The 27,555-nt window shown below is 41.1% G+C and overlaps 1 protein-coding gene across 4 annotated transcripts in view; it reads right to left on the minus strand.

Moving 5' to 3' along the window:
• Positions 1-5,467: 5,467 nt before the first annotated feature.
• The window catches only part of Sec5 (exocyst complex component secretory 5), a 48,998-nt gene continuing 26,910 nt past the window's right edge, over positions 5,468-27,555 (minus strand). For 3 of the 4 annotated variants that reach the window (XM_076188718.1, XM_076188760.1, XM_076188814.1), the window contains exons 15-21: positions 23,681-23,869; positions 23,247-23,343; positions 21,589-21,710; positions 20,991-21,175; positions 20,346-20,402; positions 16,875-17,008; positions 5,468-6,691 (exon numbers count right to left, since the gene is read on the minus strand). In XM_076188718.1, the coding sequence (XP_076044833.1) occupies positions 16,897-17,008; positions 20,346-20,402; positions 20,991-21,175; positions 21,589-21,710; positions 23,247-23,343; positions 23,681-23,869 (762 nt within the window). In that variant the 3' untranslated portion in view covers positions 5,468-6,691; positions 16,875-16,896. Of the gene's footprint in view, positions 6,764-16,874; positions 17,009-20,345; positions 20,403-20,990; positions 21,176-21,588; positions 21,711-23,246; positions 23,344-23,680; positions 23,870-27,555 lie in introns of all 4 variants that reach the window. The other variant, XM_076188885.1, reaches the window with a different exon arrangement.

Consider the following 27,555-nt stretch of genomic DNA (forward strand, 5'->3'; position numbering starts at 1 on the left):
CTTTACCTTATGTGCTTGGACTGTTGGGACATTCTTTGCTGGGAATCGGAGAAGAGTGTGGGATTCAAACCCAAAACTAAGCAAATGCAAGACCAGCACACTTGCAATTACACCACCAGAAAGTAGTGGACCAATGATGGGTACCTGCTTGTGGTGGTCCTGCTAGATGAACAGCTAAGCTAGCCATTTTCAACACTCATCAACCCCCTCACTTCCATCAGGAGGTGCAGCCCCAAGGGGCTGACACTTGGTATTTCTTGGACTTTTTCACACATGGAGAGCTGCAAAAAATGCTCCCCTTCCCCTAACACTTTCAGCCAGTGATATGGAAACAATCCAACACTAATACAGTATAGACAAATCCAAATTTTTTCCCAGAGATATCTGTGAGAAAACCCAAGGATCACTGTCACAATGGGGCTGCGAGTTTTCCACTTAGGGAAACTTGGGCAACAATTAAAAAACTTATAAAAAGTATTACTTTTACCTAAGCAACATCAATTCGTGTAAGATTGTTATGCTATATAATCTTTTTTGGCTATTCCAGGAGCTGACACAACTGTATAAAAAATGAATTTTTTCACATTATTCAGTCACATCATCTTTTTTTAACTTTATACATGACATCATGATGCCTACCCATCCCAGATCAAGAAATCTACTCAATTAAATTTGTCCAGTAGATTGAATATTACAATACAATCCTGTCATTTCCTCCTCTTCAATACTTTACCAACATATCTAGTGCTTCTAGTTTCTCCCCTGTGAGGCTAGGAACCATTCTGGTTGCTGTTCTTTTTTATTCACTCAATCTTTCTTATATCTTTCACTTTGTACATAACACACCATTGCTGTGCATTTCAATCTAGGGCGGGTTAGGGTCTATGTGAGTGAAATGACATTGCCTCCCAGCATATAACTCCAGCTGATGATGAGTATTTCAGTGCTGGGTAGTAATCCAATCAGAGGACCTAAAGTGACTGTTAAGTGTTAAGGGTTATTCCTCAGAATTCAGTCAATTGGTCTGTTGATGTGATTCCTTCCTGTATCATATTTCATCACCAATAACCAGCACCTCTATCCTTGTGAACAATATTATACTTGAAGAGATAATTCACTGAAGTGGTAAAAAAGGGATAATAGCAGTTAAAAATGATCTCTCAGTAGAGATTTATCTCCTGTCAGAAAAGGGTTTTAATGTGTATGAAATTGGTGTGTGCTTTCACTTAACCACACCCTGTAAAGGGGGAAATGGTCTTTGATGTGTATGCATTAAATTTATGCAGTCCATACTCTATACAAGGTATCTGGCAACAGCCCCAGGGCTGGCCTTGTGTTTCATTTTGCTCATCTTCTCCCTACTTTAACCACAGAAAACTGCACCTCACAGACTTAAAGATTTTGTTTCAAGCATATCACCCATTACCCACTTTTCAAGGTGAGGAGGCATAAATGCCTTTATCAGAGCTTGGGGATTTAAAAATCTGTGCCCTTGAGGATGTCAAGCATTGACCAATAGATTTAAACTATCTACCTCAGGGTTTTGCATCCAGACATTAGCACCTTAGTTCACTTGTATGTACAGTCCAGGTGCCGCAGCGTCTTCATCGTGGGACCACCCCTCAACCCCAAGAGTTGGGGGCCAAACAGTGGCAAACATCCCTGGCCACTGGCACTACACAGGTGGCATCTATCCCCAGGAGGGGCTTCGGTTGCCTGGGCGAGTACCACATTCCTTTCACAACATGCACTGTTACATTTTTTATGCACTGAGGAGTGTTTTTCCGGCATTCACCCCTCTTCTTCTACTATTAGCTGGAGATGTAAAGAGCAATCCTGGCCCCACCACAACATACACATGCCCAACATGCTCCAAACCCATCACCTCAAGTAGACAGACAAAGGGCTCAGTTCAATGCAATATATGCAAAAACTGGGCCCACTTCATTTGTACAACACTTGCAAACACAAACAAATACAGGAACCAAGGAAGTAAAGAAAGTAGGATCCGAAAAAGATTTGGGAGTAATTATCACAAACGACTTGTCCTATGATAAACAGATTAACAAAATTGTCGGGGAGACTTACAACTTGCTAAGATCAATAAAAGTGGCATTTGCATACTTGGACGAAGACATGATAAAAAAAAATATTGGTTACATTGATAAGGCCTAGACTAGAGTATGCGGCAACATTGTGGTCCCCCAGCACCAAAAACAATATAAAGAAAATAGAAAGAGTCCAAAGAGCAGCTACAAAAATGGCACCTGCACTGGCAAACCTATCATACGAGGAGAGATTGGCTAAACTGGAGTTACCGACACTGGAGCAAAGAAGAGAGAGGTGACCTATTGACCATCTACAGAATCATGAAAGGCACAGAGATACTTGATAGAGAGGACTTACTTAACTGGGACAAGAGAAACACAAGAGGACATGGAAAGAAAATAAAAAAACATAGCTATAGAAGAGAACTGAAGAAAAACAGTTTTCTACATAGAGTTTTGGACACTTGGAACAAACTGGATAATGAAATAGTATGCGCAAAAACCATTCATGAGTTTAAAAGCAAACTAGACACTGCGAGATACAATGGCGGGACACCACGAGCATAGCTCCCCTTCCCGCAAAATACAACTAGGTAAATACACTTGGACATGTTCTACCTGCCCTCCAGTAATGTCACTCCCATCTTCCCAAACACAGCCTGCATCCTTGCCCACACCCAGTCTCCCCCCACCCTTGTCCTCAATCAATCCTCCCCCTCCTTTGTCCCTAATCACACCTTTCCCTCCCTCTAGCCCAGATCCTATACCTTCCCTATCAACACCCAAACCCCAGAAGCCAACAAACAATACATACAGAACACACAACATCAACATATTACAACACAACATCAATGGCATCAGCACAAAAAACACAAACTCGAACAGTTCCTCAAACAACACAACATACACGTTGCCATCATACAAGAAATGAAACTAAGACACTCACACAAAACACCAACATTTCACAACTTCACCACCATTAGACAAGACCGGACCAACAGCAATGGCAGTGGACTCATCACCTTGGTCCACCAATCCATCTGTTTTGTGGACACAAGCGTCACAACCAAAATCCTCCTCCCTACCACAGATAACACCACAGAAATCCAATCTATCCTAATCCGTACATAATACAGACAAAACATATAATACATAACCTCAAGCACTCATCTGCCTGTGGCCCTGACAACATAAGTAATATCCACCTAAAACACATTGGACCACAAGGTATACATGCACTCACAAACATTGCAAACTATAGCTATTCACACAACACTATACCTGACATCTGGAAGCATGGGAAAATAATCACAATCCCAAAGCCCAGTAAAGATCCAACAATCCCAACATCACACCACCCAATCACACTTCTCTGCACCCCCTCCAAAATAATTGAATGCCTCATACTTCAACTCATCACACCACATATTCCCCTTGCTGAATCACAACACAGTTTTAGGCCACTACACTCCACAAACACTCTTCTAATAAACCTCACACAAAGAATATTAGATGGCATCAACTCAGATAGGCCCCATCACAGAACTCCTTATAACATTAGACATTAGTAAAGCTTTTGATGCTATCCCCCACCACAAACTAACAAACAAAATATATAACACAAACATGCACAATAACACCAAAAGATGACTGGCCAATTATCTGGCAGGCAGAAATGCTCATGTGTCATATAATGGCCAATCATCGCACATCAGAAACATTAAGAATGGAGTACCACAGGGCTCTGTTCTATCCCTCACACTCTTTAATCTATACATGCACAATATACCCACACCAGACACATCAGAAATACAAATCTCTTCCTACACAGACAATCACATGTACACATCGTAACACAGACAATCACATGTACACATCGTAACACAGACAAAGCCACAGAAATAATATAGCCATACCTTGATGCACTCAACACATGGTCTATTACAAACAGACTCAAAATAGCCCCAGCCAAATCTACAGCAATATTTCTCACCACCACAAACTAACAAACACAATATATAACACAAACATGCACAATAACACCAAAAGATGACTGGCCAATCATCGCACATCAGAAACATTAAGAATGGAGTACCACAGGGCTCTGTTCTATCCCTCACACTCTTTAATCTATACATGCACGATATACCCACACCAGACACCTCAGAAATACAAATCTCTTCCTACACAGACAACATAACAATCACATGTACACATCGTAACACAGACAAAGCCACAGAAATAATATAGCCATACCTTGATGCACTCAACACATGGTCTATTACAAACAGACTCAAAATAGCCCCAGCCAAATCTACAGCAATATTTCTCACCAACTGGACAAAAAAACACAAATACATTCCTCATCTCTATATCAACAACACTAATACCACACACCACACACGCCCCAAAAATTCTTGGTGTAACATACGATACATCCATGTCATTCAAACAACACATCACAAACATAAAAAATAAATGTACACCTAGACTCAATGCACTTAAATCAATCACTGGAACAACATTTGGACAAAACAAATAAACTAATACAACACTATACAAACAATGCATACACTCAGTGATGAATTATGCGAGCCCAGCATGAGCACCTAATCTCAGTGAGATACACCTCAACACTCTTCAGACCATACAAAACAAAGCATTAAAAACAATTACAGGCTGCACACATACAACACCTACAGGCCACCTACACTATGAAACAAAAATCCTCAAAGATCACCTTGACATGAGAGGCACACAAACACTTGCTGCAGCCTCCACAAACATAGCACATCCACTACATTACATAACAAAACACCCACACACACCAAGAAATATAAAAAAAATACCCAAATATCTATATCACACACAAATACTCTCTTCCTCCAAAACCACCAAATACCAGCCTCCAGAAACATATTCATAATCACATCACTCACTGGTCCATTAACACACTAAAAGACAACACATTGCTGCATGCCAGACCCCTGATATCCATCCCTCTGAATCCTCTCTCCCATGAAAGGACAAGGTCCACCTGGCCAGACTGCAATGCAGCCATCACCCAGCCCTTCTAAGCTACCAAAAGAGACTGGATGACTGCATTGTGGACAAATGCTCAGGATGTAACACTTCACCCCATACTATTCAACACGTCATGGAAGACTGCATTATACACAATCACACATGCAAACAACACAACAAACACTCCATAAAGGATTTGTGGGAAAATCCCGTTTCGGCTGTGGCATCCCTTTGGGAGATGGGACTGCTTGGACAGACAGTCTAGGGAACAACAACAACAACTTGTATATACTGTTGGCAAGCTGTTCTATTTGATGCTAGTACTTCATCCAGGCTTCATACTCTGGAATCACACATGCTTTGTCTCACATTAGGAAGGGAATGAAAGATGTAAGTACTTGTGACCATTTATTTTGAAATAATTTTTTTTAATCTTTATTATTGCTCTTTTCTGTTTATACCAATTCATTTTTATGTAAGCTAAAATAAAAAAAATTACTCCCATATGTAATCATTTATATACATATATTCACAAGATGTTAATCCTCTTTGGAAACATTTGCCTCTGGAATTCATACTTCTAAACATCAATAGTTCTCCAAATCAGAAATAAATAATTTCTGTTGATGATTACTTGTTAAAGTTATCAAGTGAAAAGTAAGATAAGTAAGATAACAATCATTTATAGCATTCCACCACATTATACAGAATTAATGGAAAGAAGAGAAGGGTGCTTTGTTCTGATTTTTTCATATTCCAAAAAGACAGAAGCTAAAACATTTGTACATACTATATATACCTACATCCCTCCCCATGTAAGAGGTCTGGCCAAATCAAAACACCCATCTATATTACAAAGAAGCTTTGAAATTTTGTGGCTTTGATCTAAATCCTATAAGGACAAAATATGGTTGTTTTCAACACTGAAAACATACAAGATAAATGATTATATAGCCAACAGAGTAATATGCTCTCTTAGTGAATTACACACATGAAGAAAAAAAGATCATCTGATGAAAAGCTATAAAAGAATGAAATCTGATGACTAAAAAACAAATATTCAACTGTACTAATGAAGAAAACCTCTACCAGGGTAAAATAGAATATAAACAACACCTGGTGGGGTTCATCCAGTCCTGTATTATCACACTGTATAATGCATTTTTTGACAGAAAATATGGAAAAAGTCTGAATCAGTGTTATTGAAAAAACAAATGAAATGTAAAGTCACCCATAAGTGTAAATATAAATAAATTAACTACACAAAGGCAAAAGATAAAGTAACAGCTACAAGGAATGCAAATTATATACACAGGAACTTCAACTGTTTGTATACAATACTAAACATTCACCAGACCATATATCCAACAACCCTCCATGATAAAAAAAATATATATAAATACATGAAAAATTAAAACAATAATCATCTAAAAGCTGATAAACCCTGCATTGGAGAAGTTAGTTTATCTAGGAGTACTGGTAAGGCTATATGTGAACATATAAACAGCTGACTTCTGATTGGTATGAATGTATACCACTGCCAATAGATGACACTGTAGTCAGGCACCAAGAGTCATCTGTTCAACCAACAGATGTGACGTAAATTCTCATCCAAGTACCTGCAATAGATGAAGCCAATTGGGTATGGTTCCTCTGGGCATCCACACCATCTCAGGTCAAGTCACAGCATACTGGACACAAAAATTGTAAAAATAATAATATATTGATATAGTATTACATTAACCATTTCCCGTCTGGGGTATTGGCTGCATGTTATTGTGGCTAAGTAGCACACAACTGATACTTTAGGGTCTATATGGAGCACCCCTATGGACCAGAGCCACACATCATTTTGTCTGTGATAGAGGAAATCTCTGTTCAAAGAGAAATTATGATACTTTATTATACTGCAACTGTCCCTCTGTTATGCTGTCTCTCCACCCCTTGTTACTGTCCTGTACCATTTCTCTGAATATTCACTTCCTTTTTTTGCTGTACCCTGTGGTGGGGGAAAAGAATACTGCCACCAAGTCTTCTCACTTGAGTCATATGAGACGACAAAAGACTGGATGGGGATTAGGACTAGGCACTCTTCTCCCTGTAGCCCCAAAGGGGACATTCCTAAAAAAAGTAAAGGCATACGAGGTTCTAGGAGTTTTCCAACCAATACCCTAAGGTTTGGGTCTTTAATGTGGGTGAATGTGGTACAGATGAGAGTAAAAGGGAAGAGATAGGTAGTTTGTTTGCAAGAAGAAAGATGGATGTGTTGGCATTGAGTGACACTAAGTTGAGAGGGAGGGGTGAGTGTGAGTTTGTGAATGTAGTTGGGAGGTTCTCATGAGTGAAAAAAGGATGAGGGAGAGAAGGGGTGGCTATACTAGTAAGTGGAGTGGAAAGAGGTTTTTTCAAGGTAATGTCGATGAAGGTGAAACTGGGAAAGGAGATGTGGGTTTCTGCAAGTGCATATGAGCCTGGTAGTGAGCGGAGTGTAGAGGAAAGGGAGGCTTTTTGGGGGGATTTAAATGAGTGCATAGAGGGATTAGGGAGACGTGTCAATGTAGTGGTATTGGGAGACCTTAATGCTAAGGTAGGGAATTAACCAACAGAGTGGTTGGGAAGTGTTGAGTTCCTGGACAAATTGTAGTGGAGAGTTGATGGTGGAGATGTGTCTATAAAGAGAGTTGATGATAGCAAATACAGTGTTTAGGAAGAAAGTCAAGCGTAAGTACACATGGGAGAGGGTGGCGGAAGAAAGGGTGGTAGAGCATTAATGGACTGTATAGTGGTAACCAGGAGTATAGTAGAAAGAGTTAAGGATGTACATGTTCTAAGGGGAGAGAGTGGGGGAATATCAGATCATTTTTTGTTGGAAGGTAAGTTGAGAGTGGAGGATAGATGGAGAAAGAGGAAAAGGACAAAAAGTAGGGAGGTGCTTAGAGCGAACTGCTTAAATGAAAAAGAAAAGGAGTACAAGAAGCTGAGAGAGGACTGGGAGGTAGTGAAGGATTGAGTAGAACTAGGAGTGGAGGAGGAATGGGGATGGTTCAGGGAGGGAGTCACAAGGTGTGCAAAAATGGTGTGTGGAACAAGGAGGATGGGAGGAAATAGAAGGACGGGTAGTGAGTGGTGGGATGAGGAAGTAAAGAAGGTTGTAGAAGAGAAGAAGTGAGCTTTCATTGATTGGTTACAAAATAGGACGAGGGAATCATATGAGGGATACAAAGAAAAGAGAAACAAAGCATAAGGTGCATACATACATATACCAAAGGCTTTTTTCCCCTTTACATGGGAGGTAGCCAAAAGACAAAGGCATAAAAACCACTACCACCCATTCCATCTCCTACATACTCCACTTCCCTCTATCTTGGCACCTCCTGCATGACAGGTCATCCCTGCATCTTGTCCACTGCCCTGGGTCTGAAGTAGTGTCACAAGACATAAGATAAAGGAGGCAAAGAAGAGAGCAGATGTGAAATGGGGTAAGAGTATAACAGAAAATTTTGAAAGTAATAAAAAAATGTTTTAGAAAGAAATTAAAAGGAAGAGGAGGTGAAGTAAGTAAAGAAGAAAAGGTAAAAGGTGCAGATGGAGAGATGATAATGGAAGAAAAGGCAGTAAGAGGAAGATGGGCAGAGTATTTTAGGGAGTTACTAAATGTGAAGGAGGATAGGGAGGGAAAGGTAGTCACAGTGGGAAGCACTAAGAAAATGACCATGATGAGATTGGAAAATGGAGGAGAAATAAAGAAAGATGAACTGAAGGCAGTTGCTAAGATGATGAGAGCAAGTAAGGCACCTGGGTTGGATGGATGTCATGTAGAATGTCTGAAAAAAGGAGGCACAGTGATGGTGGACTGGTTGGTGAGGTTATTTAATGTTTGTTTAAGAGAGGGTAGAGTGCTGGAGGACTGGAGGAATGCCTGTATAGTTCCACTTTACAAGGGAAAAGGGGACAAGTGTGAGTATAGTAGTTTCAGAGGGATGAGCTTGTTAAGTGTAGTTGGCAAGGCTTATGCGAAGGTCTTGAGAGGATTAGGAAAGGAGCAGAGGGAGTAATTGGTGAGGAACAGAGTGGGTTTAAGACAGGTAGGGGTTGCGTAGGTCAGATTTTTATTTCTGTGGTAAGACAGATATGTAAGAAAGCTATAGGAAAAAGTAAGGATTTTTTGGGGGGTTTTATGGATCTGGAAAAGGCTTATGACTGGGTAGACAGGAAGGCACTGTGGGAGGTACTGCAGATATATGGGATAGGGGGAAAGGTTTTTATGAGCAGTCAAGGGCTTTTACGAGAGTAGTAGAGCTTGTGTTAGGATTAGAAATGGAGAGAGTGAGTGGTTTGAGGTAAAGGTGGGGCTTTGTCAGGGATGTGTTATGTTGCCCTGGCTGTTCAATTCACACATGGATTGGGTGGTGTGAGAGGTGAATGGTTGTGGGTCAGGGATTGGAGATGGTTAAAGAAAATGGATAAAAATGTGAGATAAGCCAGTTGTTGTTTGTTGACAACACTGTGATTGTAGCAGGATCAGAGGAGGGATTGAGGAAGTTAGTGACAGAGTTTGGGAGGGTGTGCAAAAAAAGGAAATTGAAGATAAATGTGGGTAAAAGTAAGGTGATGAGATGTACAAGGGGAGAAAGTGGCAGCAGACTGGAAGTAAGTATTAAGGGAGAGAGACTGGAAGAAGTGGATAGTTTTAGATACTTGGGTGTGAATGTGGTGGGAAAGGGAGTGGAAATGGAGGTGGAATGTAGATTGAGAGAAGTGAGTAAATGCTTTGGAGGATTAAAAAGTGTCATGAGAAATAGACATTTGGGAATGGATGCTAAGAGGAGATTGTATGAAGGAGTGATTGTGCTGACAGCACTGTATGGGGCAAAAACATGGAACATAAGAGAGGAAGAAAGGAGTTTGAATGTGAGATGAGGTGCCTGAGAAGTATGATAGGGTATACTAGGCTGGATAGATTGAGAAATGAGGTGAGGAGGAAAATGGGGGTGGAAAAGGAGTTGTTGTTGTTCCCTAGATTGTCCAAGCAGTCCCATCTCCCCAAGGAATGCCATGGCCAGAACGGGGTTTTCCCACAAATCCTTTATAGTGTATGTTGTGTTGTTTGTGTGCATGATTGTTTAATAATGCAGTCTTCCATTATGTCTTGAACAGTATGGGGTGAAGTGTTACTTCCTGGGCAGCTGTCCACAATGCAGTCATCCAGCATTTTATGGTAGTTTAAAAGGGCTGGGTGGTGGCCACACCGCAGTCTGGCCAGGTGGACTCTGTCCTTTTGTGGGAAAGAGGATTCAGAGGGATGGATATCAGGGGGTCTGGCATACAGCAATGTGTTGTCTTATAGTGTGTTAATGGAGCAGTGAGTTATATGATTATGAATATGTTTCCAGAGGCTGGTATCTGGTGGTCTTGGAGGAAGAGAAGAGAGTATTTGTGTGTGATATAGGTATCTGGGTGTTTTTTTACATTTCTTGGTGCATGTGTGTGTTCTGATATATATTGTAGCAGGTGTGCTATGTTCAATCTTTTCATGGATGGTGGTGGTGCTGCAAAAGGTGAATGCAAGGGTAGTGGGTCAGGGGTTGGAGATGATTAAAGAATATGCAGAAAAATGGGAGGTGAGCCAGTTGTTGTTTGCTGATGACACTGTGCTTGTAGCAGGATCAGAGGTGGGATTGAGGAAGTTAGTGACAGAGTTTGAGAAGGTGTGTGAAAGGTGGAAGCTGAAGATAAATGTGGACAAAAGTAAGGTGATGAGATGTACAAGGGGAGAGAGTGACAGCAGGCTGGAAGTGAGCATTAAGCATGAAAGACTGGAAGAAGTGGCTAACTTCAGATACTAGGGTGCAGGAAAGGGAGGAGTGGGGGTGGAGGTAGAATGTAGATTAAGAGAAGTGAGTAAATGCCTTGGTGGATTAAAAAGTGTAATAAGAAATAGACATCTGGGAATGGATGCTAAGAGGAGGTTATATGAAGGAGTGATTGTGCCAACAGCACTGTATAGGGCAGAAACATGGAACATGAAAGAGGAAGAGAGGAGTTTGAATGTGTTTGAGATGAAATGTCTGAGAAGTATGATAGGGGTTACTAGGCTAGATAGAGTGAGAAATGAAGAGGTGAGGAGAACAGGGGTGGAAAGGGAGATGGGAGATAGGGTTGATGAAAAAGTATTAGAATGGTTTGGACACATGGAAAGAATGAGTGAAGAAAGATTAATAAAAGAAGTGTGGAAGGAGTGAATATGAGGGGGCGTCCTAGGATGAGATGGATGGATGGGGTGAAAGGGGCATTACAAAAGAGGGGAATGTCTGTGGAGGAAGGATGGGAGAGGACAGAAGATAGGGGTGAATGGAGAGGGCTTGTGTATAGATGATGCTGTGATGCATGAGGGTGGGTGGGTGGGGGATGGGGGGTGAGGAAGTATGTATGAGAAAAAATTTGACGCAGCCCAAAGGGATTTCTCCCCGTCTTCTCCTTTTCTGCATGGGGGGACGGAGAGGGGGGTTGCTGAATTTATGAAGCAGCCTTGCTGTGGATGTGCTGTGTCTTGTGACACTGCTTCTGACCCAGGGCAGTGGACAGGATGCAGGGATGACCCGTCATCCAGGAGGTGCCAAGATATGAGGGAGGGAGGAGGGTGGAGGGGAGTGGAATATATAGGAAATGGAATGGGAGTGGTTTCTATGCCTTTTTCTTTTTAGCTACCCCCCCATGTAGGGGGAAAAAGCTTTTGGTATATGTATGTATGTAGCAAGTTATAGGATTCTCCAACAATTTTGTTTATCCGTTTATCATAGGACAAGTTGTTTGAGATAATTACACCAAAATCTTTTTCGGATCTCTCCTTTACCTCCTTAGTTCCAATTATATATTGGCCTGATATTCTATTTTTACTTTTTCCAAACTCCATTATGCTACACTTCTTAATATTGAAGTCCACTTCCCATTTCTGACTCCAGTTCCATACCTTATTCAGGTCTTCCTGTAGTGATTTGCAATCCTTTTCAGTTTTTACTTTCCTTAACAATTTGGTGTCATGTGCAAAGAAGCTCATGTAACACTGCACATCATCATCCATGTCATTCACATAACAAACATTATTGGAGCCAATACAGATCCTTGCAGAACTCCACTGATCACCTCTTTCCAACCTGAATATTTTTCTCTGAGCACTACTCTCATCTTTCTACCAATCAGGAAGTTCTCCATTCATTTTGTAGATTCCCTTGTATCCCTCCTATATGTTCCAGTTTTTTAAAATAATTTTTTGTGTAGTACTTTGTCAAAGAGCAGTCAAGAGTTTTTATGAGAGTAGTAGAGCTTGCGTTAGGATTAGAAATGGAGAGAGTGAATGGTTTCAGGTAAAGGTGGGACTTTGTCAGGGATGTATTATGTCACCCAGGCTGTTCAATCTATACATGGATGGGGTGGTGTGAGAGGTGAATGCAAGGGTAGTGGGTCAGGGTTTGGAGATGGTTAAAGAAAATGGAGAAAAGTGGGAAATAAACCAGTTGTTGTTTGCTGACAACACTGCGCTTGTAGCAGGATCAGAGGAGGTATTGAGGAAGTTAGCGACAGAGTTTGAGAAGGTGTGTGAAAGAAGGAAGCTGAAGATAAATGTGGGCAAATGTAAGGTGATGAGATGTACAAGGGGAGAGAGTGACAGCAGGCTGGAAGTGAGCATTAAAGGTGAGTGACTGGAGGAAGTGGAGAGTTTTAGATACTTGGGTGCGAATGTGGCAGGAAAGGGAGGAGTGGGAGTGGAGGTAGAATGTAGATTGAGAGAAGCGAATAAATGCCTTGGGGGATTAAAAAGTGTAATGAGAAATAGACATCTGGGAATGGATGCTAAGAGGAGGTTATATGAAGGAGTGATTGTGCCAACAGCACTGTACGGGGCAGAAACATGGAACATAAGAGAGGAAGAGAGAAGGAGTTTGAATGTGTTTGAGATGAAATGTCTGAGAAGTATGATAGGGAGTGAGAAATGAGATTCAGCAAAGGGAATATGTGGTGTGATGAGTTGAAGTATAAGGGGTTCAATGACTTTGGAGGGGTGCAAAGAAGTGTGATTGGGTGGTGAGATGTTGGGATTGTTGGGTCTTTATTGGGTTTAGGGATGGTGATTATTTCCCCATGCTTCCAGATGTCGGGTACAGTGTTGTGTGAATAGCTGTTGTTTGCAATGTTTGTGAGAGTGTGTATACCTTGTGGTCCAATGTGTTTTGGGTGGATGTTACTTATGTTGTCAGGGCCACAGGCAGATGAGTGCTTGAGGTTATGTATTATGAGTTTTGTCTGACTGTCTGTGAAGGGGGTATAGTCTGAGTCTGTAAGAAAGTCTTTCTTACATTGAATAGTGTGAGAAGTGAGATGGCTTGTCTGTGCAAAATGATTTACGAGTGTGTTTGATTGTTGTCTGTTTTAGGGTAAATTGTCTATTGTTGTGGTTATTGCTGCATGAGAGTGTGTTGTGTTTCTGTTGGATAGTGTAATGCTGTTGAGTGTTTTGTACAATTTGCTGGTGTTTGTTTTGTGATCAAGCATATTGACAAAATTTTGCCAATATTGTGTTTTCTGATCATGTATTTTATTGATAATCACAGTGTTTAGTGTTTGTATTTGGTCCGCTATGTTTTGAGGGATAGGTGTGGGTATTGTGTTTAAGTGCATCTCATTGTCTGATGAGGACTTGGATTTCTGGTGTGAAGTTGGGGTTGTGTGATTTTCTGTTGCCTCTAGGGATGTATCTCTTGTCTGCATTTTGTATGATTGTATTAAGTGTGCACAGCATTGTTTATGTTTGTGTTTGCTCTCTTGTAATTGGTGTATGTGTGTCTGTGGCCAAGTGAGGTGCATCTTGTTTTGGTGGTGATGATGATTGGAAGGTGGTCAGATCCAAGGGATCTGACCACTCTCCATGAAGTTGTTGGGGTTAGGCAAGGGGAGCAGAAAGTGATATCAGGAGAGGAGAGGGTGTAGAGGGCTTGGTGTGGGATATGTGTATGATTATGTGTGTTATTCATGATGATCAGTGAGTCAAGTTGAATCTGCATATCAAGCCCTCTGTCTGTGTCAGGGCTCTTGACATACCAGGCTGATGACTTGGCATTGAAGTCACTGCCCATGATGAGGTTATGGATTGTGGCTAGTTGATTAAATTGAGGCTTGAAAGTATTTGGAACTTCGGGGGATGAATGGGGGGATGAATATATTAACTATTGTCAGTGTTGATTTGTTGCCTGTATGGATTAGAATAGATTGGATTTCTGTTGTGTTATTTGTGGTAGGGAGGAGGATTTTGGTTGTGGCACTCTGCCCCAACCCCATGCCAATACCCTAGTAATATGTACTTTACTTGAAATTAAATCTAGTGGGAACAATGATTTCTTACTCACTGTTACCATTTTATTTAATTTCAAACCTGGACTGTCTGAATGCAGGCTTGTACAAATGAAGTACCTCCCTTATAAGGGGGAAAAAGCTTTTTGGTACATAGACAGGCCACAGTAATTATCAATTCTCAGGGTAATTCAAACAATATATAAGGAGAGTGATATAAAGAAGTGGCAAAAAAAAAAAAAAACCCAGGCCAGTTTGAGATATTTTGGTCATGCTTTATGAATGTATGTGAATAGACATCCTCAGGATTTTGTGGGTAATGGTCTGCAATACATACATACATACATATACCAAGGCTTTTTCCCCCTTCCAAGGGAGGTAGCCAAAAAGGGAAAGGCATAAAAACACTCCCACCCATTTCAAGAAAAATGGTGTACAAGCTAAAAATAAATACACAAATAATATAAATATACATACATATACCAAGGGCTTTTTCTCCCTTACAAGGGAGGTAGCCAAAGTCAAATGCATAAATCCACTCCCATCCATTTCATCCCCACATACTCCACTTCCATTCACCTTCACCTCCTCCCTCTTTTCTTGGATCCTCCTGGATGATGGGTCCTCCCTGCATCTTGCCCACTGCCCTGGGTCAGAAGCAATGTAGCAAGATACAGCACATCTACAGCAAGGCTGCTTCATTTAATCAGTGACCCCACCTCCATCCCCTCATGCAGAATAAGAGAAGACAGGGAGGAATCCTTTCAGGTTGTGTCAAAATATCACGAACAACTTGTCCTATGATATACAGATTACCAAAATTGTCGGGGAGACTTACAACTTGCTAAGATCAATAAAAGTGGCATTTACATACTTGGACGAAGACATGATAAAAAAAAATATTGGTTACATTGATAAGGCCTAGATTAGAGTATGCGGCGACATTGTGGTCCCCCAGTACCAAAAAGAATATAAAGAAAATAGAAAGAATCCAAAGAGCAGCTACAAAAATGGCACCTGCACTTGCAAACCTATCATACGAGGAGAGATTGGCTAAGCTGGAATTACCGACACTGGAGCAAAGAAGAGAGAGAGGTGACCTATTGACCATCTACAGAATCATGAAAGGCACAGAGATACTTGATAGAGAGAACTTACTTAACTGGGACAAAAGAAACACAAGAGGACATGGTAAGAAAATAAAAAAACATAGCTATAGAAGAGAACTGAAGAAAAACAGTTTTCCACATAGAGTTTTGGACACTTGGAACAAACTGGATAATGAAATAGTATGCACAAAAACCATTCATGAGTTTAAAAACAAACTAGACACTGCGAGATACAATGGCGGGACAACACGAGCATAGCTCCCCTTCCCGCAAAATACAACTAGGTAAATACATACTCCCTCACTCCCCATCCCCCACCCACACCCTTCCATGCATCACAGCATTATCCACAAAACTATTTTCTGCTCACCCCTATCTTCAGTCTTCTCTCTTCCTTCCTCAACAGACATTTCCCTCTTTCGCAATGCCCCTTTTACTCCAGCCATCCATCTCATCCTTGGTCGCCCCCTCATGTTCACTTCTTCCACACCTCTTTTAATCTTTCTTCACTCATTCTTTCCATGTGTCCAAACCATCCCAATAATTTTTTATCAACCCTATTTTCCAGCTCCCTTTCCACCCCTACTCTCCTCCTCAACTCCTCATTCCTCACTCTATCCAGCCTAGTAACCCCTACCACACTTCTCAGGCATTTCATCTCAAACTCTTCCTTTCTTATGTTCCATGTTTCTGTCCCATACAGTGCTGTCAGCACAATCACTCCAACAGAGATGATTTATTAACCCCTTCCATACGGTGCCGCACACGTAGGCGTCATGAGGAGCAAGTGGATTCGCGACGCTGCCATATCGGCGTCTTGATTATATTTATTGTAGTCGCCCCTGTGTTTTTACATTCTCCCAAATGCGCCCTTAATCCCATTCTCTGTGGTTTTCAAAATTCGCGGGTGAAAGAGAGAACGATCGATATAAGCGGCGACTATATTTTATGATGCGAATATTATTTCGTTACGTCGTACGGCTGGCATTGGCTGCTGCCCGCGAGATTTAAGTCCCGTATTGAAGTGGTTAAAGAAAAACAAGAGGACATGAAAAGAAACTCAAAAAGGATAGTTATAGAAGAGATCTGAAAAAGAATAGCTTCCCACACAAAGTGGTGGAAATCTGGAACAAACTGGATGAGGCAACAGTGTGTGCAAAAACTATACAAGAATTTAAGAAGAAACTTGACGCTGAAAGATACAACGATGGGCCACTACGAGCATAGCTCTCTTACCATATAATGCAACCAGGTAAATAAAAAATAAATATACAAATAATATAAATATAGAATAATAAAATTTAAAACATCCCATGACATTAGGTTTTTTAATTAAAAAATTTCTAACCTTAATTAATATGATGACTGATTCATGCGATGGAATATGTGGTTGTGGTGTCAGACAAGGGTTCAACCTCACAGAAGCAAGCTAGAAGGAATTTCATGTTACTGCGAAAACTCCTCAGGACTCCTTCCTTGACACTGAAAGGTAAAATCAATATATTCAAAATTAAACTTCCAATCTGAAAATTTGATAATTCTGTAGTCAAATAGTTTTCTACTAAAGTGATGACCTGCTCTATGAGAGGGGTCAATCAGAAATAAACTGGCAGCATTGGTTCTGAGAAAGAAATAAGTTTTAAGCAAGGATAGGTCCTCAAATGGATTTGATTTTTTTAACACCATATTCCTGTTTCTTACTGGAATATGGTAAAAATATGTATATGGGGTATATGGTGATGAAGTGAGTGGGAGTGGATTTATGAATTTGACTTTGGCTACCTCCCTTGTAAGGGGGAAAAAGCCCTTGGTATATGTATATATGTATATTCAGGTTTGTCTGATTGTTATAATATATAAATTTATTTAAAATATTTAAACCACTATACATGAGTGAAGACTATCATCTCTTTGAGCTTTGATGCCTTAGCTCAACACCAAAGTATAATGTTATGCTATTCTGTATTCCATGGATATGAGCATAAGACTTTAAGCATATCAAATTGTGTGCCAAATAAGGCACCTATTACTCAAAATTTCAGCTTTATGCAGTTCCTGTTCTAACCTTGTAACACTTACACCTACACTCAGGTAGTGATTGAATAGATGATATGTTGTCAATACTTTAGGCACTTAAGGGCTACTCCTATGATCCAACACAACACAACACAACATTCATATTTGTCTAAGAAAAATCTCCACTCATTAAAGAATGCTAAGCTGCTTTCTTTAAATTTGCTGTCTCTCCTTTCTGTTGCCCTCTCTCAGTGGCGTGCAGAGTGGGGTATTGAAGGGGTGGTGGCCCTGGGCATCCAAAGGGAGGATGGGGGGGGGGGGGCATCCAGGAGGTATTATTTGGGGAAAATAACTTATAAATCTGGTTGATTTATATCTAAATTGAATAGTGTTTACTTTAGGTTTCATATGTGTTTACATATTCAAAATATCTTCCTTTCTCATAATATTTCTGAGTACTAGGCCTTATACTTGAATTTTTGGGACATACAATCAAGGAGTTGACCCTAGGCATCACCAGACCTCTACAGACCATTGCCCTCCTGAATCTATCCTCTACTACTCCTAAGTCTCCACCTCTTCATTCTTCTATGCTCCAGTCATGGAGATAAAAATACATACATATATATACCAAAGGTTTTTCCCCCTTACAAGGGAGGCAGCCAAAAAACAAAGGCATAAAATCTACTCCACCCATTCCATTCCCACATACTCCACTCCCATTCACCCCCCTCCTTCCCTCATATCTTGGCTCTTCCTGGATGACAGGTCATCTCTGCATCTTGCCCACTGCCCTGGGTTAGAAGCACTGTTACAAGACACAGCACATACACAGCAATGCCACTTCATTTAATCAGCGACACTCCTCTCCGTCCCCTTATGCAGAAAATGAGAAGACTGGGAGATATCCCTTTGGGATGAGTCAAATTATTTTTCACACATGCTCCCTCACTCCCCCATTCCCCACCCACTCCCTTCCATGCATCACAGCATCATCCATACACAACCATTCTCTATTCACCCCTATCTTCTGTCTTCTCTCATCCTTCCTAATGCCCCTTTTACCCCATCCATACACCTCATCCTTGGTTGCCCCCTCATGTTCAATCCTTCCACACCTCTTTTACTAATCTTTTTTGACTCATTCTTTCCATGTGTCCAAACCATCCCAATACTCTTTCATCAATCCTATCTCCCAACTCCCTTTCCACCCCAGCTCTCCTCACCTTATTTTTCACTCTATCCAGCCTATATCATACTTCTCAGGCACCTCATCTCAAACACATTCAAACTCCTCCTCTCTTATGTTTCATGCCTCCACCCCATACAGTGGTGTCGGTACAATCACTTCATACAATGTCCTCCCAACATCCACTCCTAAATGTCTATCTCATTACACTTTATAATCCCCCAAGGCATTTACTTGTTTATCTCAATCTACACTCCACCTCCACTCCTCCCTTTCCCACCACATTTGCACCCAAGTATCTAACACTATCCACTTCCTTCAACCTCTCTCCCTTGATACTGTACTCACTTCCAGTCTGCTGCCACTTTCTCTCCTTGTACATCTCATCACCTTACTTTTACCCACATTTATTTTCAACTTCCTTCTGCACACCTTCCCAAACTCTGTCATTAACTTCCTCAATCCCTCCTCTGAGCCTGCCACGAGTGCAGTGTTGTCAGCAAACAACAACTGGCTTATCTCCCACTCTTCTCCATTTTCTTTAACCATCTCCAATCCCACACCCATTATCCTTCTGTTTACCTCTCACACCACCCCATCCATGTATAAACTGAACAGCCAAGGTGATATAACACATCCCTGGGAAAGTCCTAACTTTACTTCAAACCACTCACTCTCTCCATTTCTGATCCTAACACAAGCTCTACTTCTCTCGTAAAAACTCTTGACTGCTCTTAAAAGCTTTCCTCCTATCCCATATATCTGCAATACCCCCACAGTGCCTTCCTGTCTACTCTGGTATAAGCCTTTTCCATATCCATAAAGGGCCAAAAAACACCTATACCTTTTCCTAAAACTTTCTCACACATCTGTCTTACCACAAAAATCTGATCCATGCAACCCCTACCTGTACTAAACCCACACTGTTCCTCACCAATTACTTCCTCTGTTCCTCTCCTAATCCTCTTAATCAAAACCCTCCCATAAGCCTTCCCAACTACACTTAACAAACTAATCCCTTTGAAACTACTACAATCACACTTGTCCCCATTTCCCTTGTAAAGTGGAACTATACTGGCACTCCTCCAGTCCTCTGGTACTCTACCCCCTTATAAACAAACATTAAATAACCTCACCAGCCAGTCCACCATCACTGTACCTCCCTATTTTAGACATTCCTCATGACACACATCCAACCCAGGTGCCTTACCTGCTCTCATTATCTTAACAACTGCTTTCACCTCATCTTTCCTTACTTCTCCAATTTCCTCACATATCACTGTCATATATACATCACCATATATTCTATGCAAGTTATGAAGGGCTACTAAATTGGAAGGAGTGAAAGGATCAGGAATCCCCCTCTCTAAAGTTTCTCCTGTGAAAGGCCAGATCAAAAGAGCTTCTGGGAGGTAGATTTCCACCAGAACCCAAGAAATTGGGTGTTTGAATGTGCATGGATTTGGAACATGTGCAAGCAAAAAGGAGACTAGTAGTATGTTTGCATGAAGAAATATGGATATGTTCACATTGAGTGAAATTAACTTTATCTCCATGACAACCAATGATTTTAATATATCTTAGTGCAAAAGAAAATAGAGTACTACAACTTACATTTCATCTTCCTTGCTGAGCTTTGGTAGCGTCTCTAAAGCCTCTTGATAGGATGCCCTGGAGAAAGTTAAATAATATCCTGACATATAATACACAAATTCATTTGTTCAAAATTTCTTTAGACTTAGGTCAACAACCTTTAGAAAAGACAAAATAAAGAATGACAAAAAACTACAACTATCTCATCCATATAGAAATATACATTCTGTGATAAAAATAATTATTGCCTAAGTTTCACAAACTGGCAACCCACAGCCCCACAGTAGTTTGCAAGTCTTTGGGCCCTCCTACAGATCTCTCTGGGAAAATATGTTAGACTTGTCTGTGTTGTATTAATGTGGGAATGTTTCTGTCACCAACTTACAGTAATAGGAGGAGAACAGTCACCAGTTGTCAATTCTCCTTGTGTGAAAAAGTGCAGGAAATGCTAAGTTGATGAAGACCATCTCATGCAGGTATCCATCATTGGTTCCATACTGTAAATTTCAGGCCTGATTCCTCGACGTGTGGGTCTCACACAACAGACTGATCAAATACCAATGTCACCCGTGTAATACAACTAGGTAAATAAGTTGCTCAAAATATAGACATGGCCTAAATGTACAAATAAACGACTTTTTATATACATTTTGCATTCCCCCTTACATTGCATTATCAGTCATATAGCTCTTTAGTGCTGTGGTTAAAGCTGCAAGATCTGTGTGAGCCTGGAGAGCACCTGCTGGGGACCACTGTTGCACACAGGAGATGAGGCGGGACATCTCTTCCCCAACCCCCTCCACCACTCTGCTTGCTAGTCCTCCAACAAGGCCTGGCCATACACCAACCACCTGAAAAAGATGGAAAATGAAAAATTAAATTTGCCCCTCGGAACACTTATACATTGTTGTTTGAAATCACTTAACCAGGTCAGCATGTGAATCCTCTTCATACAAATGTTCCTTACTGTCACCTAAATATTTAAGTTCATTTTCACTGCTACAATTTCAATGAAATACTTGAGAGCAACCAAGGGAGGAAAAGAGAGGGAGAAAAAGAGATAAATGAAATAGAAATCGGAAGGTTCACCAGTGGAAAGGGTGAGTGAAGGATCAAAGGCAAGGAGGGAGAGTAGCACAAAAAATATGAAAGAAATGGGTAAGAAATAGAGGTGAGACAGTGGAGAACATGGAGAGGAAGAATGAGGGAATCTGCTACAATTAGTAAGGTCTAAATACATTCCAAATACAAAATGACCTCTTACCTCTGCATGTACATATGTGATATTGATCAGAATTTCTTTGACATATGTTCGCACATCTGTTGGTTGATGCTGAATTTTACCCCAATCGTAATGGCCTAAGTACATTGAACGTTCTATCATACCTGTGTGGAAAGAACAAACAGCAACTATAACAATGATCAATAATAATAATAACCATTGCCTCAAGTTTCACTGATTGGAAATCCACAGCCCCACAGTGGATGGCAATAGTTCCTCCTTTCTGCTACCTTCGTTACATCTCTCCTTAACCACCTCTATGACTAATTCTTCATTTTCCCTAAACACTCTATGGTGGCTGGATAAGAATACTGCCACTGTTCCTCTGCATATCACAAATACATGCATACATACATACATATACCAAGGGCCTTTTCCCCCTTACAAGGTAGGTAGCCAAAGTCAAAGACATAAATCCACTCCCACCCATTTCATCCCCACATACTCCGCTCCCATTCATCACCCCTCCCTCCCTCGCTCCCTCCCTCTTTGTTGGGTACTCCTGGATGATGGGTTATCCCTACAACTTGCTCACTACCCTGGGTCAGAAGCAATGCAGCAAGGCACAGCACACACAGCAAGGCCACTTCATTTAATCAGCAACCCCCCTCTCTGTCCCCTCATGCAGAAAAAGATGGGGACAAATCCACTTGGGCTACATTAAAATATCATTCACACATACTCCCTTGCCCCCCATCCCCCACCCACTCCCTTCCATGCATCACAGCATCATCCACACACAGCCCCTCTCCACTCACCCCTATCTTCTGTCTTCTCCCTTCCCTCCTCAACAGGCATTCCTCTCTTTCCAATGCCCTTTTTACCCCATCCATCCATCTCATCCTTGGTTGCCCTCTCATGTTCACTCCTTCCACCTCTGCCTTCCACACTTCTTTTATTAATCTTTTTTCACTCATTCTTTCCATGTGTCCAAGCCATCCCAATAGTTTTTCATCAACCCTATATCCCAACTTCCTTTCCACCCCCACTGTCTTCCTCACCTTGTCTCTCACTATATCTCAGGCATTTCATCTCAAACATATTTTAATTCTTCCTCTCTTGTTCCTTATTTCTGCCTCATACAATGCTGTTGGCACAATCACCCCTTCATACAATCTTCTCTTAGCATCCATTCCCAAATGTCTGTTTTTCATTACACTTTTTTATCCCCCAAGGCATTTACTTGCTTCTCTTAATATACATTCTACCTCCACTCCTCACTTTCCCGCCACATTTGCCCTCAAGTATCTAAAGATATCCACTTCCCCCAATCTCTCTCCCTTAATACTCACTTCCAATTTGCTGCCATCCTCTCCCCTTGTACATCTCATCAACTTACTTTTACCCACATTTATCTTCAACTTTCTTTTTTCACACACCTTCCCAAACTCCATCATTAACTTCCCTAATCCCTCCTCTGATCCTGCTACATACATATGCCAAAGGCTTTTCCCCCCTTACAAGGGAGGTAGCCAAAGTCAACAGACATAATTCCACTCCCACCCATTTCTTCCTGCATATCATAAATAGTGACAATATAGTCTAAATTATTTACTTCAGATTTTATCTAATTTCATTAGCCACACTACATGGACCAAGTTTAACAACATTATGCACAATGTGGTATTTCTACAACTTACCTATGATGGGATCTACACGCTCCTCTAGATAGGCCTCAAAGAGTCTGTCTTGCAGTTCTGAGTAAGCATTGCATGCTTGCTCAACAGCCTGATGTACCTGATCAAAGGTTATAAAACCTATTCAATAAGGCTCTGAAAATCTTAAGTATTCATTACTACTTGTAAAAAAAAAAAATTCTTCAGTATTACTGTTATCTAGATTACAATTATGTTCTCTAAGTTTTTAGACAAAATATAAAAAATTCACAAGCACCCTGACACACACCTGACAAAAATCAAAATTTATTTTAATCAAATACTCTCTATGTGATAAAAAGCAAGTCAAGTTTTCAGTAGAGTCTCTATTTAATTTTTAAAATACACATAAACATTTCATTGGATACATCAAAAACACTTCTAAAAATATTCAAAGACTACTCCTATGTGATCTTTACCTCTGCCTCTGGATATGCTGCCCGCACCAGGGTTTCTGACAGACGTGGCAAAATTACTCTACGCATGAAGGCACAGTTACTAAGAGTCATGAGAAGCTGTGCCTCAACTCCTGGTGCATTCTCTGGTACTTCACACTCTTCATCATCATCATCTTCATCTGGGTCACGAAGCCCAAGTTTTTCTAGTGCCTAATGGGAACAAATAATATAAACTTCACATATTCCTGCGATGTCATAAAATGAATAGCCATTGTTATAATCCAGCACCCTGAGGTTTGGGTCTTTTAATGTGCATGGATGTGGTACAGATGAGAGTAAAAGGAAAGAGATAGGTAGTATGTTTGTGAGAAGAAAGATGGATGAGTTGGCTTTGAGTGAAACTAAGATGAGAGGGAAGAGCGAGTGTGAGTTCGGGAGTGTAGTTGGGAGGTTCTCAGGAGTGAAGAGAGGGCAAGGGAGAGCAGGGGTGGCTATACTAGTAAGTGAAGAGATAGGTAAATGTGTATTGGAGTAGAAGGAGGTTTCTTCAAGGTTAATGTGGATGAAGGTGAAATTGGGAAAGAAGATGTGAGTTTTTGTGAGTGCATATGGGCCTGGTAGTGAGAAGAGTGTAGAAGAAAGGGAGGCTTTTTGGATAGATTTAAATTAGTGCATAGATGGATTAGGGAGGAACGTCAATGTAGTGGTATTGGGAGACCTTAATGCTAGGGCAGGAAATGAACCAATTGATGGAGTGGTTGGGAAATGTGGAGTTCCAGGAAAGAATCGTAGTGGAGAAATGATGGTGGAGATGTGTCTAGAAAGAGAGTTGATGATAGTAAATACAGTGTTTCAGAAGAAAGTCAAGCATAAGTACACATGGGAGAGGGTGGTAGATAGAGCGTTAATGTACTATTTAGTGGTAGATATGAGTATAATAGGAAGAGTTAAGGAGTACATGTTCTAAGGGGAGAGAGTGAAGGAATGTCAGATAATTTTTTGGTGGAAGGCAAGTTGAGAATGGAGGATAGATGGAGAAAGAGGAAAAGGACAAAAGGTAGGGAGATGCTTTCGGTGAACTCTTTAAATGAAAAGGAAAAAGAGAAGGAGTACAAGAAGAAACTGAGAGAGGAGTGGGAGGGAGTGAAGGATAGAGTAGAACTTGGAGTGGAGGAGGAATGGGGATGGTTCAAGGTGGGAGTCACAAAGTGTGCAAAGATGGTGTGTGGAACAAGAAGGATGGGAGGAAATAGAAGGAAGGGTAGTGAGTGGTGGGATGAGGAAACAAAGAAGGTTGTAGAAGAGAAGAAGCGAGCTTTCATTGATTGGTTACAAAATAGGATGAGGGAGTCATATGAGAGGTACAAAGAAAAGAAAAGAGAAGTAAAGCACAAGGTAAAGGAGGCAAAGAGGAGAGCAGATGTGAAATGGGGTAAGAGTATGACAGAAAATTTTGAAAGTAATAAAAAGATGTTTTGGAAAGAAATTAAGAGAGGAAGAGGAAGCGAATCAAGTAGAGAAGAAAAGGTAAAAGGTGCAGATGAAGAGATGATAATGGAAGAGGAGGCAGTAAGGGGAAGATGGGCAGAGTATTTTAGGGAGTTGCTAAATGTGAAGGAGGATAGGGAGGGAAAGATAGTTGCAGTGGGAAGTGCTAAGAAAATGACCATGATGAGTGAGGAAAATGGAGGAGAAATAAGGAAGGATGAAGTGGAGGCAGTTGTTAAGATGAGAGCAGGTAAGTCACCTGGTCTGGATGGATGCCATGCAGAATGTCAGAAAAAAGGAGGTACAGTGATGGTGGACTGGCTGGTAAGGTTATTTAATGTTTGTTGGAGAGAGGATAGAGTGCCAGAGGACTGGAGGAGTGCCTGTATAGTTCCACTCTACAAAGGAAAAGGGGATAAGTGTGAGTGTAGTAGTTTCAGAGGGATTAGCTTGTTAAGTGTAGTTGGGAGGGCTTATGGGATGATCTTGATTGAGAGAATTAGGAGAGGAACAGAGGGAGTAATTGGTGAGGAACAGTGTGGGTTTAGGACAGGTAGAGGTTGCGTAGATCAGATTTTTGTGGTAAGACAGAAATGTGAGAAAGCTATAGGAAAAGGTAAGGATGTTTTTTTGGCTTTTATGGATCTGGAAAAGGCTTTTGACAGGGTAGACAGGAAGGCATTGTGGGAGGTTTTGCAGATATACAGGATAGGAGGAAAGCTTTTAGGAACTGTCAGGAGTTTTTATGAGAGTAGTGGAGTTCCAGGAAAGAATTGTAGTGGCGAGTTGATGGTGATGTGTCTAGAGAGTTGATGATAGCAAATACAGTGTTTCAGAAGAAAGTCAAGCATAAGTACACATGGGAGAGGGTGGTGGATGGAAGGGTGGTAGATAGAGCACTAATGGATTATGTAGTGGTAGATAGGAATATGATGGGAAGAGTTAAGGATGTATATGTGCTAAGGGGAGAGGGTGGGGGAATATCAGATAATTTTTTGGTGGATGGTAATTTGAGAGTGGAGGATAGATGGAGAAAGAGGAAAAGGACAAAAGGTAGGGAGGTGGTTAGAGTGAACTCTTTAAATGAAAAGGAAAAGGAGGAGTACAAGAAGAAGCTGAGGGAGGAGTAGGAGGGAGTGAAGGATAGAGCAGAACTTGGAGTGGAGGAGGAAAGGGGATGGTTCAAGGAGGGAGTCACAAAGTGTGCAAAGATGGTGTGTGGAACAAGAAGGACAGGAGGAAATAGAAGGAAGGGTAGTGAATGGTGGGATGAGGAAACAAAGAAGGTTGTAGAAGAGAAGAAGCGAGCTTTCACAGATTGGTTACAAAATAGGACGAGAGAGTCATATGAGAGGTACAAAGAAAAGAAAAGAGAAGTAAAGCACAAGGTAAAGGAGGCAAAGAGGAGAGCAGATGTGAAATGGGGTAAGAGTATGACAGAAAATTTTGAAAGTAATAAAAAGATGTTTTGGAAAGAAATTAAGAGAGGAAGAGGAGGCGAATCAAGTAGAGAAGAAAAAGTAAAAGGTGCAGATGGAGAGATGATAATGGAAGAGAAGGCAGTAAGGGGAAGATGGGCAGAATATTTTAGGGAGTTGCTAAATGTGAAGGAGGATAGGGAGGGAAAGATAGCTGCAGTGGGAAATGCTAAGAAAATGACCGTGATGAGTGAGGAAAATGGAGAAGAAATAAGGAAGGATGAAGTGAAGGCAGTTGTTAAGATAATGAAAGCAGGTAAGGCACCTGGTCTGGATGGATGCCATGCAGAATGTCTGAAAAAAGGAGGTACAGTGATGGTGGACTGGCTGGTGAGGTTATTTAATGTTTGCTGGAGAGAGGGTAGAGTGCCAGAGGACTGGAGGAGTGCCTGTATAGTTCCACTTTACAAGGGAAAAGGGGACAAGTGTGAGTGTAGTTTCAGAGGGATTAGCTTGTTAAGTGTAGTTGGGAAGGCTTATGGGAGGATCTTGATTGAGAGGATTAGGAGAGGAACAGAGGGAGTAATTGGTGAGGAACAGTGTGGATTTAGGATGGGTAGAGGTTGTGTAGATCAGATTTTTGTGGTAAGACAGATATGTGAGAAAGCTATAGGAAAGGGGAAGGATGTTTTTTGGGCTTTTATGGATCTGGAAAAGGCTTACGACAGGGTAGACAGAAAGGCACTGTGGGAGGTTTTGCGGATATACAGGATAGGAGGAAAGCTTCTAGGAGCTGTCAAGAGTTTTTATGAGAGTAGTAGAGCTTGTGTCAGGATTAGAAATGGAGAGAGTGAGTGGTTCGAGGTAAAGGTGGGACTTCGTCAGGGATGCGTTATGTCGCCCTGGCTGTTCAACTTGTACATGGATTGGGTAGTGCGAGAAGTAAATGCAAGGGTGATGGGTCAGGGATTGGAGATGGTTAAAGAAAAT

This window comes from Oratosquilla oratoria, chromosome 1 (assembly GCF_046742065.1).
Source record: "Oratosquilla oratoria isolate Oo_2021 chromosome 1, ASM4674206v1, whole genome shotgun sequence".
Lineage (NCBI taxonomy): Eukaryota > Metazoa > Arthropoda > Malacostraca > Stomatopoda > Squillidae > Oratosquilla > Oratosquilla oratoria.